The sequence below is a fragment of the Xiphophorus hellerii genome, chromosome 9 (genome assembly GCF_003331165.1).
Source record: "Xiphophorus hellerii strain 12219 chromosome 9, Xiphophorus_hellerii-4.1, whole genome shotgun sequence".
Classification (NCBI taxonomy): domain Eukaryota; kingdom Metazoa; phylum Chordata; class Actinopteri; order Cyprinodontiformes; family Poeciliidae; genus Xiphophorus; species Xiphophorus hellerii.
Genome location: NC_045680.1, coordinates 2,668,546 through 2,680,821, shown reverse-complemented (window position 1 = coordinate 2,680,821; position 12,276 = coordinate 2,668,546). Strand labels below are relative to the sequence as shown.

The following is a 12,276-nucleotide window of genomic DNA, read 5'->3' as shown; positions in this document are numbered from 1 at the left end:
TAATATTTAATAATTGATGGAAAAAAAGGAGCAGGACAGAAGAGGTTTTATGTTTAGTAGAAGACTTCTTAATGAAATCTGAAAATTAGAAAAAAATAAATAAATAAACAAAATGCTGGCTAACTGATAAATAAATTAGCCACAGGAAGGAAGTTAGTTTTTCAGTTGGATCGAGAATAAAGAGAATAAAGCTATATTTCCTAAACAGAAAACCTCAGCAACCATGGTAGTTTTCTGAGGGCCTTTATTACCCTCCTACAGTTTGTATTCATAATATTTGTCAGGGTAAAACTAAATCACCAAGGTAACAATTTACCCCAGAAAAAAGCTTTGAGGGGGAAGCAGAGCATTTCATTTAATGTAGTGAAAGAGTGCCAAGCTTTAAGAACTGTTTGTATTTTTACATAAGTCTAATTCAATGCTATTATTTTAAAATGTTAAGTTTACACCTCATATTTTCAGCTACTATTAACTGCAATGCATGTTAACTTAAAAACATCTGACTTTGTGAATATATTTCACATTGTTAATGCACTGAAATGATTGCAAGTTTGTGGTTAGAACATTGGGGTTTAATCCTGATTGCAGCTTTTTCTCCATGGTTTTCCCTTCTCGTCACTCCAAAAGTAAGAGATCATGGAGGTCTGCATCAAAGAAAGTCATTACAGATACACCTTTCCATTGAGTTTTTAGTGACTCGCCACAAGTTATAAAGTGTCAAAAGTTCAACAGCTGATCCAGAATGCTGCTGCTCGCGTTCTCACTAAAACCAGGAAGATAGAGCACATAACACCAGTTTTAAAGTCCCTCCACTGGCTCCCTGTAGCTCAAAGAATAGACTTTAAAATACTGTTGTTAGTTTATAAATCACTGAACGGCTTAGCACCACAATACATTAAAGATCTGCTTTTATTGTATCAACCTTCCAGACCTCTCAGGTCTTCCGGTTCTGGTCTGCTCTGCATCCCCAGAACCAGAACCAAATGAGGAGAAGCAGCTTTCAGCATCTATGCACCACGAATTTGGAACAAACTTCCAGAAAACTGTAAAACAGCTGAAACACTGACTTCTTTTAAATCTCAACTGAAAACCCACCTGTTTAGAATTGTATTTGAAATGTAATCAATTACAAATTTATTGATGTAACTTGACTTAATGATTGATTCTATATTGCATTGTGATTCTGTGTTTGTTATGATGTAAAGCACTTTGAAATGCCTTGCTGCTGAAATGTGCTATACAAATAAAATTTGTTTGATTGATTGATTGATTGATAACTTGTTAAAATTTTATTGTTAAAATCCCAGTTCTTATTTTTGCAACAGGAACACCTCTCCAAAACTTAATGCCAGTTTCTCCTACCTTTATATATATATATATATATATATATAAAAAAAAAAAAAATTCCCTTCTCACCCACCGCGGGTGGTTCTTATCCTCTGAGCTCGGGTCCTCTACCAGAGGCCTGGGAGCTTGAGGGTTCTGCGCAGTATCTTGGCTGTGCCAAGGACTGCACATTTCTGGACTGAGATGTCTGATGTTGTTCCTGGGATCTGTTGTAGCCATTGGTCCAGTTTGGGGGTGACTGCCCCGAGGGCCCCGATGACCACAGGCACCACTGTGGTCTTCACCTTCCAGGCCCTCTCCAGTTCCTCCCTGAGGTCCTGGTATTTCTCTAGTTTCTCGTGCTCCTTTTTCCTGATGTTGTAGTCGCTTGGTATTGCTACATCTATCACAACGGCTTTCCTCTGTTGTTTATCCACTACGACAATGTCTGGTTGGTTCGCCATTACCATTTTGTCTGTCTGGATCTGGAAGTCCCACAGGATCTTAGCTCTGGCGTTCTCCGCCACCTTTGGGGGTGTTTCCCACTTTGATCTCGGGGTTTCCAGTCCATATTCTGCACAGATGTTTCTGTACACTATGCCTGTAACTTGGTTATGTCGTTCCATGTACGCTTTCCCTGCCAGTATCTTGCATCCTGCTGTTATGTGCTGGACTGTCTCAGGGGCCTCCTTGCACAACCTACACCTTGGGTCTTGTCTGGTGTGGTATATCTGGGCCTCTATTGCTCTGGTGTTTAGGGCCTGTTCCTGGGCGGCCAGGATGAGGGCCTCTGTGCTGTCCTTGAGTCCAGCTTTTTCCAGCCATTGGTAGGATTTACTGATATCAGCCACTTGGGTTATTTGCTGGTGGTACATCCCATGTAGGGGCTTGTCCTGCCATGATGGTATCTCTGGCACCTCAACCTCCGTTCCCTGTTGTCTGAGATATTCACTGAGCACATTGTCTGTTGGGGCTTTGTCCCTGATGTATTTATGGATCTTAGTTGTTTCGTCCTGGACTGTGGTTCTCACACTCACTAGTCCTCTGCCTCCTTCCTTGCGGCTCGTGTATAGTCTCAGGGTGCTGGATTTGGGATGGAATCCTCCATGCATTGTTAGTAGTTTTCTAGTCTTAATATCAGTGGCTTTTATCTCCTCCTTTGGCCAGCTAATTATTCCAGCAGGGTATCTGATTACTGGCAGGGCATAGCTGTTTATTGCGCGGATTTTGTTCTTGCCATTGAGCTGGCTTCTCAGGACTTGCCTTATTCGTTGGAGGTATTTAGCTGTGGCTCCTCTCCTTGTGACCTCATCGAGGTATATATATATAAATATATATATACACACACACACATCTGGAAGCTCTCTGGTTGTGCTTCTGTTGGAGAAGCATCAGCTGCCCCATTTTGCAAATGAAATTTATAAGCCCTTGTTCGTAATTGAAACACACTTAAAACTGAACTCTGATTACACAGATGTTTGGCTCAGTCACGAAAAAAACTAGTAAAAGACTGACAAGCAGGGATCTTGTGAATCTTATGAAAATGTGGTGAAGATACTGGCGACGTTATTAACTTCACCTCCTGGGTTATAAGTTAAAGTTTTAGTGAGGGTCAATAAGGTGGTGATGTAGTAATGAGGTATCATATGGATTATTGACCAAGAAAACAGCAAGAGGAAAATAAATCTTTCTTCTGTGACTCATGCATTATATCACTACCCTGTTTAGCTGGAGTCAAACATTTTTTTCAGCTGGGTCATTTGTTTAGCACAAGTATTTGCTGTGATACTTTGAGAGTGTGTACAGTATTTCCGTGTGCATGGAAGAGGATGGAAATGCACCTGAAAGGGAGAAGCGTAATACTATTAAAGCCATTTTTTAGAAACCAGCCTGTTTGGGTCTGAAGTGCAACTGCCTCTGGGTTCCCAGTGAGCCTGTTTGTGTGCTGGCACTCCATTACAGTACACCTACACACAGTGAGAGCAGTCGCAGGATTATAAATGAAAGAGGGAGTGGTGGGAAGAAAACACTTCTTTGTAGTAACATCTTCCAATAGATGTGGGTGAAGCAGGAGAACAGAACCAGGAATCTTCTCTTTATTACTTTTTTCTTTGTTTTGTTATCAGAAAATAGAATCAAAGTTTAATTAGGAGAAATTCATCAGATACACTGCACTGCTTATGAGTTATAGACAGATTGACACTTTACACATAGAGTTTGCGTCACTTTGTGTTCGGATTTCCTCATTTTCCACTAGAGCAACACACACACATGCACACCCACACACACATACACACAGAGCTCACAGACATAATGTAATCCCTTTATTCTACCCTTCAATATCCTGCGATAAAACACCAGCTAGCGCATCCCTGGCGGGCATCGATTCAGCAACAACTTGCCCTAATGTAAGTCAGCAGCACAGGGTGATGTGAAAAGATCAAAAGGTCCCCTGGGGTCTGAATGAAGTTCCTCTGAGCATTCTCTGTTTGTGTTGACCCTTTTACTCCTCGTCAACAGAGTGCATCAAATGTGAAGCAAACAGTGACATGTGTAGACAGAGGATACGTAAGTTAGGTTCATCTGAGTCCCATTTCTCTTCAGAATGGGAAAGCCATGCCAATAAGGTCAGTGAGATGTTTGTTGATCTTAAGTTAGAGTTTGCTAAAGACAAAAAGGCTAGTTGTCTGAAACATGGAGTCAAAATTTTAAACTGGAACTGAGACCAAATGAACAGCCAAGTTTATCTCGTCACTATGCAGAGAAAGGAGGACAGTGAGAAAGGTCAAAAAGGTCAAAACCAAACAGTGACAGAACTCATTAAATCAATGAATTATAAAGGAATCCTACTATAATAACACATTAAATCATTTAAAGATTTTTTTATGCATCTTTAAGAGGTGTACAGCATATTCAGGTTTACATAGAAGTATATATTTAGATGGTTACTCAAAAAATTTACATGTTGCATTGCTTAATCCAATCTAGCAATGAAAAAGAAGATGGGGTTTACCCTAAGAAGATTTACAGAAAATAAAAAACAAAACAAATAATTGCTCATTGAAGTAAGAAAAACAAGGATTTGCTGTTTTTTAAAAAACAACTTTAAAAATGTGATTGCAGTGATTATGGTGAAGTGAAACTAAAACAGGTGTGTGTAGCAGGTGAACTATGGAGCGGTTTATCGTTCAGATGATAAGGAGCAGCAGCGGAGCCACAAACTGGCGGTAGAAAATGTTATCTCGGATCAGGTGGCTTTTGTTACACAGGTGTTACTGTGGTTTTAGATTTTGACAGTGTAAAGAGAAAGAAAAATATTAATTATATATTTATAAAATATATGAAAAAAACAGACTTCAGAGTAAATATTGCAATGTAAAATCACTCTTTTTTACAGGAGGTGGCCTATCATAACCCTCCTTGGTTTCTGTATTGCATATATGTACATATGCAAGTAATAAGATGTCAAATAAAAAAAAAGGAAAATAATATTCAAACAGTTTGTAAATAATACTAGGCATTGATTCTGTCCTTTATAAGCATATCACGTGTTACACCACCGTCTGGGTTCATTGGCATCACTGATAATATTAAGAAAAAGCAGAAAAATACAAAAATCTATCCTTCCAATGAAAGGCTCTGAGTATTTCTCACCTATTTTTACCATTTATTTTTTATTACCTTCTATTGTACCTGCTCATTGTAGTGAATAAAGATAATGCTGGATTCTCATCCAGCCATATTTGACCGAGTTCCAATTGTTTGAAATATTTCAATTTTTGTTCTGTTGACATTAATGGCTTTAGCTCCGCGGGTTCTCTTGCCTTTCCCGTTTTAAAGAGTTGTAAGAAAAAACTGCTTATATAATGTTGCAGTTTTACTTTACAGAAGGAGATTCCTTACTCATTTAAAGTTCATTAAAACTTTTAGTAATGTAAAACTGAAGTGCATATGGAAAAAAATACCTGAATTAATGTTATTGTTAAAGTGTTTTACATTCACCAAAACCATGTTTAGTTAGCTCTTTGCACTGCCTTGTTGCTGAAAAGGTGCAATATAATTAACACTTTTTTTTTCTCTTCAGCTAATAATTAAAATCAAAAACAAACGCTATTCATAGAATAGGAAACCATATTTCTTTAAAACAGACTCTCTCCCCAAATATAAATTAATCACCTCCCCCCCTAAGCACACACACACAAACACACACACCCCGAAGCAGATAAACGCAGATCTCTACTGTGTCCCTAAACGAATACAATTTCACATTAACATAAATTAAAGGCACATAAACTTTCTTTAGAGGCCTCTTCTAACTAAATGTAATAAAGAAAGAAGAACCTCTCCTCCTGGATTCATGTTTTATTCAACATTTGGATATGCTCAATTAGGAGCCCCTAATTAACATTAGCTGTCCTCCAACTATAGCTACTGAAGGAAGGAGCAAAGGAGAGGGAATCGGAGAGGGCGGTGGGGAAGGGGGGGCTTGGGGGCGTTGTTTGTAAGGATTAGTGGTTGAATGAAAGCTTTGGAAATCTGTTTTCATAATAACAAATTTACATCAACATCGAATGAATGAATTCATGCTCGTGGCTCATTCAGAACTTTGTTTATGAACAGCGAGTGCTGAACTTCTAATCTTAAAAAACATGACATTTTTGAAGATGCTAACTGGTTTACACAACTAAACAAGACATTGCCCTTTTAAAATATTAAGTTATCTGCATTAATTAGTATGTAAAAATAATATATGGATTCAATAAGTATTACCGTTTCTCTACCTGAAAAAATTCAAATAGATAACTCAGCAGGAACTGATGTTACAGCTGGATATAGCTCAGGTTAATAAATGTATGTAAACTAATTATATTTTGCATTTTAGGCTATCACAATTCCACTGTATGAGATAAGTACAAAACAACTGCTATATTTTAATAGCTAAGGGAGAACAATACCTGTATAACCTTGTTGTAAAATCTGTAGAAAAATAAGTGGATGTGCTTTGTTTTCAATATTTCAAAGTCTTTGATTTTTCTTTTCACTTTGAGAGAAAGAAAACTTGGGTGGTTTAAAATCCCCAGATAACATTGGTAGAATATTCAACTTGAATTCTTAAAAATATGTATGCAGCCCAGTGAAAACATGTTCTGATATGCATAATGTGTGCCTGAGTGAGTACATAAGAACATTTTTGATCTTAAACATCTAACAGAAAAGATTGGCGGTTCAAAAGGTTTGACTTAACTTCTGATTCACAGAATGAAAGTACAACTGGCTTTTGAAACAGAATTATTAAGAAACTATTGTGACACTCCTTGTTGATAAAGCACCTGGTGGCATTCCTATTGGTAGTTCACCATGTGCTCAATCAACAAGAAGTGCCACAATACTTTTTTTAGCAACAAGTGACACCTTCTGAACACATGCTGGCGTTATCAGCCATGTAGTTATACTATACAACCAAAGAAACATATGTTGCACAAATGCATCTGATTATAACTCACCAAGGCCATGTAGGTGAATTATGAAATGTATATAAAATTATCACTATTTAAATCTAATCTCAAACGTTTGTAAAAACGTAAGTACAAGTACACTCTAAAATAATTACCACTAGGGCAGCCAGATTTTAAGAAAACAAGAGATAATGTAACAATGTTACCTATTTATTATTTTCTTTCTCATAGCTAACACTGTTCCTACCTCTATGCCTCCTAAAATATTTTGATATTGCATTAACCATCAAATGTGACCACATTTCAAGTTTCTGGAACAGAGAACCTTATGCTAAAATCTAACATTTGTTATTCTTTGCTTGATGCATATCAATAACAATAAATCTGCCTAACCCTAGTCATATATTCCCAGAAGGATTTAAGAGGATTTACTTTCTATTTAACAAGACCAAATGCAAATATGGATAATCCTTTCCAGGGCATTGTCTGATTCAATATGTGGCCTCAGGACTTTAGTACAGGTAAGGATGGGGACTTAAATCCTGAACATTTCAGCTCAAGAACTACCACTTCACAGTCCAATTTAGCTCTGTGTGGCCTCTGCAGTCAACCTTCAGTTAACGCAAGCCTTCTACGCACATTAATATTAATATTAATACTCATTCCTACATCTCTAAATGATAGATCAAAAGATGATGTTGGCAGGTTATTATACCAGCAGGAGTGCCATAACACTTCATATACAGTCAAACCACATGAAGCACAAAATCAATTATCATTGAGAATTCTATGAAATTTTAAACAGCTTTATTAACCAGCCTACAATAATGGACAGAAGCTAACATAGGTCAGAGATGAAAGGCATCAGAAAGAACATGAAGTCTATGTTTGATCTCCATATCAGATAGAACTGAAAAAAGTGCTGGTCCAAAGAAAGTAAAGAGATAAACTTTTTTAATAAATTGGAAAAAAGAGAAACAAAGATGGCATGGGAAAAAAGCAGGATAAGATTGAATTACTTTCTTCTTTGTGGTTTTTACTTCTCTTATTATCATCCTCTTTTTTTCATCCTTCAAAAGCCTTGTATGGGCTGGAGTTGAAAATGAGCAAAGCTGCTATAATACTAAAAAACAATGTGTCTAATATTCTAATGCACTTGTAATTGTCCATAATTAAATCAATTAAAATGAATGAACGTCTATTACTCGCTAATGTGAGCAACGTTTGTAGCAACAATGTAGAACTCATACTAAGAATTCGAGAAGCAGAATTTGAAAGTGTCAAATCGGAATAAGTCAGAAGTTTGGGTCCAACTTCAGTCAAGCTAAAAATGTTAATACCAAAATTGAAATCAGAATGTTTGCAGGACTGACAACCACTGCAAGTCTCTAAATAAATAAACTGAATTAGAATGATGGAAAAAACTGGCAAATGTGGAAGGATCATGAACAGAGATGGCTGTACCAGTGACATATCATGTACAAGGTATGATGTATCGCCAGCTAACGTCAACAAATTTAACAGAAAAAAAGTATCTAAACTGATTTTTCATTGCTTTCAAATTTATAATCTCCTCTAAGTTGTCGTATGAACAGCTTTATATTCCTGGAAGCAAATAAATTCAACAATCAAGTGTTTGAGAGGCAGGAGATGAAAGAAACTGCACATTTAGCTGCTATGATACTTGCCATGGGGGATCTAAATTATTAATAGCCAGAGAACGAGCCCAAAATCTTTGCACTTCTTTTATATTAAAAACACAAAATGGGATAAAAAGCAGATAGAGCTGCAAATATTTAAAGAAAGGTTACATATTTTTTGTGTCTGCTAGTTGTTATTAGTAGATATCTTTTAATAAATTTTTTAAAATAACTTGTTTTGTCTTTTTTGTTTGTGTTAATTACTAAAGCTGGTAGGTTTGCTCAAGCACTATTTTTTACACTGATTAGTTATTAGCTCTTAAAATTCTATAAAATATAACGTTATTTTATTTTGTTGGACGTTTGAGTGTGTGGACACAATAGATACGAATAAAAAATAGTTGTTCTTCACAAATAGTATAATATTGGTTTAGTGAAAAAGGAACAAAAAGCAATTTGTACAGATGTTAATATCCATATTAAGAACACAAACATTTTCAACATATTGGATTATCTTGAATCCAACCTAATTTGTTTGGGAAAAATGCTATACATGCATGTTTCTCTTTGCTCGAAAATCAATAAAGCTCCATGTCAGAAATTCACACAAACAGAAATCAATGTCTCATTTACATCTTTGATGCTTGCTGTAAGGATGGAAGCCTGGCCATGTGAAAAGACTAATGAAAAGTAAAACATGTTGCACTGTAACTTTCTTCACACCTTACAAACACAGAACATTTGTGGTGAAACTTGTTTAGACCTACTGCTTTCTGCATGCTTACTAGTGCAACCAATATATCCTCTTTCACAAAACATAAACCCATAAGCATGATCCCCATCTGAGCTGCCTCTGGCCATTCATAAATCAATGTGCAGGTGGCGTCATCCTGCACAGCTGAGTTTTCAAAGTTCAGATGAGCAATGGAGAACAGGAGATGTCATGCATTATCGAAGTCAGCTACTTTTCAGAATCATCTCTGACAAATGTTCCTCCTTATAAATACATTTCAAAGTAATATGGGTGGGCAAACTCAGTGTCGGGATCATGTCAGTGGCTGAGCAAATGCTTCAAGTTTAATTTAAATGGCTCATCTTCTTACTCAAATTATTTTGGAGTCTTGTTTATGCTTTTTGGAAGCTGCAGCTGACTGGTTGCACAAACTACACATCATCAGTACATCGTGAAGATGCATTGCCCTTACACAAGTCAACTAATGTGAGTCTGTTGAGCAGTTTAGCAGGTCAGGGGCACACCAGAGGATTGTGACTACTACTCCTCTCAAAATAAGATTAAAAAAAATAATAATTTCAAAACTATTAGAAGTTTCCTTGATGCTGTTAATAAGAAGCCAGAGTGACTGGAATTTTCTCTCAGACAGTTTTTTCCATAGATTAGTGGTTTGTTTGTCAACCCCCTCCTGTTTCTGTGCACAGCTTTCTGGAGGTAGACTCCAACACTTTTTCATTGCTTACAAGAAAGCAATGAAATATCCCTTCCAAGCAATGGAATAAGCCGTCCATTCAAGTAAACGATTTAACACTCCACTTGGAAAACTATGAAAGGCTAATCTCTAAAGCAGTTGGCTGAAGGCTGGACAACCAAACAGATAGCCCAACTAATTAGCCCAACTAATTAGCCAATTAATAACATATTATTATGGACCCCATGCTCATCTGCTGAATAAAAAAACAGCTAAGATGTATAATATTATGTGGAATAAGACAAAAATACTCAAAGTATCAAAATCCAAAACCACATGAGCCACAAGTTTAGAAATGTAATATTGAACATAGTATTTTTTGTAATAAAATGAAATTATTCCAGTTCTTACAAGATTCAAATATTTTTGATATTTTGGTGTTTTTAGAAATCTTATATGTGCCCATTATGGTCCTGCTTTATGACAGATAGCAGATTCAAATGTCCAAGGTTGATTTAATAATGCAGGTTAGGCCTGCCCTGTGAAAACATTGATTGTTAGCAATGTAATAAATGCAGCTACATTCCCTAAATTCAAAATGTCCTTGAAGCAACTGAAGAGTGTAAATGTGAAATTCACTTTGGCGCTACGGACACTTCAGGTCTTTTGTCGTGTTCGCTACATTCAAAATATTCATCACAGACTTACCTGCAGGACACTCCTCCTCATCTGCTCCGTTTTCACAGTCCCTCTCTCCGTCACATCGCCATGATAACGAAACACATTTGCTGGCTACCCCTCCACAATCAAACTTCTCTGGAGGACAAGTCTGTCTGCCTGTTGCGAGAGAGGGGCGGGGAAGCAAAAGAATGAAGACAGAGGGAATGACAGAGAAGGGAAACATGGCAGAAAGGAGGGGAAAATGGGAATAGAGAAAGAAGACAGGGAAGGCAAAAATGGGACGAGAAATGGAGAGAAAAGGGACAGCCAGTCAATGAAACAGTTTGATAACTTAGTTATCTTGTTGCTCAAATCGATTTCTTCTCAAAGGCCTGCAATTTAACTAGACACACAACGACAGCAGAACAAAGAAGAACACTGTCAGGGCAGGCACAAAGCTGTGAAATACACAAATGCACAAAGATAAAAAAAATAAATGCTAAAGAAAAACAAGCACTACTGTGTGTAAATGTAGCTGGGAATGAAATGGTAAAGATTTCTTCACCATCAACAACCTAATAAATTCCTTGTATACACACAGCTGAAACCCAAGCAAAAAACAGTCAAAAATAAAAAAGGTGACTAAAAGAATTCATAAATGCAGATGTGTATACAATTGGTATAAAATATTGTATTGGCTGCATTTATTTTTCTGTTTTTGTAATAAAACTGTGTAAAATTAAATTAAAGTGTCTCACAGCTTGTCAACAAGTCTCTCAAAAAACTCCGTACATGTGAGTGAGAACAAAGGCCCCTACGGTAAAAGCCCATTACTGTACAAGCCATTGTTCCTCCATGGGGGCTGGTAAAAATGAAAAATACAGCATTCTTACACATCAAATTTTCAACGAGTCCCCACAACAAATCCCTGTCCTTTCTCCTTTCAAACAGCCACACGCACCCCATCGCACACACACACACTTGGTATAACACCAAAGAGACTCCAGCCCCAGATCACATTACACGGCTGTGTCAAACCCAACTCCATCAATTATACATATTTGACCACCGGCGTGCTTCCTGGCAGCACGGTTGTGTTTGTGTGTGTTGCAGCCACAGATCAATAGCACCCCTGGGATTTGCAGATTCCAGACTCATTCCTTTTTTATTCATCTCATATTTCTTCTTTCTCATTTTGATTTTCACCAGCGTTTTTTCATCTCATACCATTCAAATGTTTTTTGTCGTAAAAGAAGGTTTGAGCATTGCTGCGTTTTCTGTAGCATCGGCTGGCAGGTTCTTCCTCTACAACTGAATGCAATTTAGTTTTCAACTGTTCTGGTTTTGTGGTACAGAAACTAGACTCATATTCAGTAAATAGAGAATGCACCCTGATGGGGCACAATTGTACCTTTAGAAAATTGATAACCTTTAATCAGGTATTCAACATACTTTTCAATAAGTCAACATTTCTGTGTTAATATTTTATTGGTATAATGTAATATTCAAATTTTTAAAAAGCACATTTCCATTAAATGCAAGTGTAAAATTATCATAATTTGCAGAAAAGGCTTTCAAACATCCATCTGTGTGTAATTAATCTACATAATGTGTTTCATTTGTGATAAAATTCCTGAAATAAGTGGACTTTTCAATAATCTTCTAATTTATTGAATGGGTCTGAAGACAATATTTTTCTGCTTTTCCTATTTAGTCTGTATTACGGTAGTTTTGGGATTCCCCTTCCCTCTTTCTTTCTTCCTTACAATG

The 12,276-nt window shown here is 36.8% G+C and overlaps 1 protein-coding gene across 4 annotated transcripts in view; it reads right to left on the bottom strand.

Moving 5' to 3' along the window:
• Window positions 1-12,276, bottom strand: part of lrp8 (low density lipoprotein receptor-related protein 8, apolipoprotein e receptor) — a 163,779-nt gene that overhangs the window by 61,244 nt on the left and 90,259 nt on the right. For all 4 annotated transcript variants that reach the window (XM_032571753.1, XM_032571754.1, XM_032571755.1 and 1 more), the window contains exon 4: window positions 10,555-10,683. In XM_032571753.1, coding sequence (XP_032427644.1) covers window positions 10,555-10,683 — 129 coding nt within the window. The remainder of the gene's footprint in view (window positions 1-10,554; window positions 10,684-12,276) is intronic.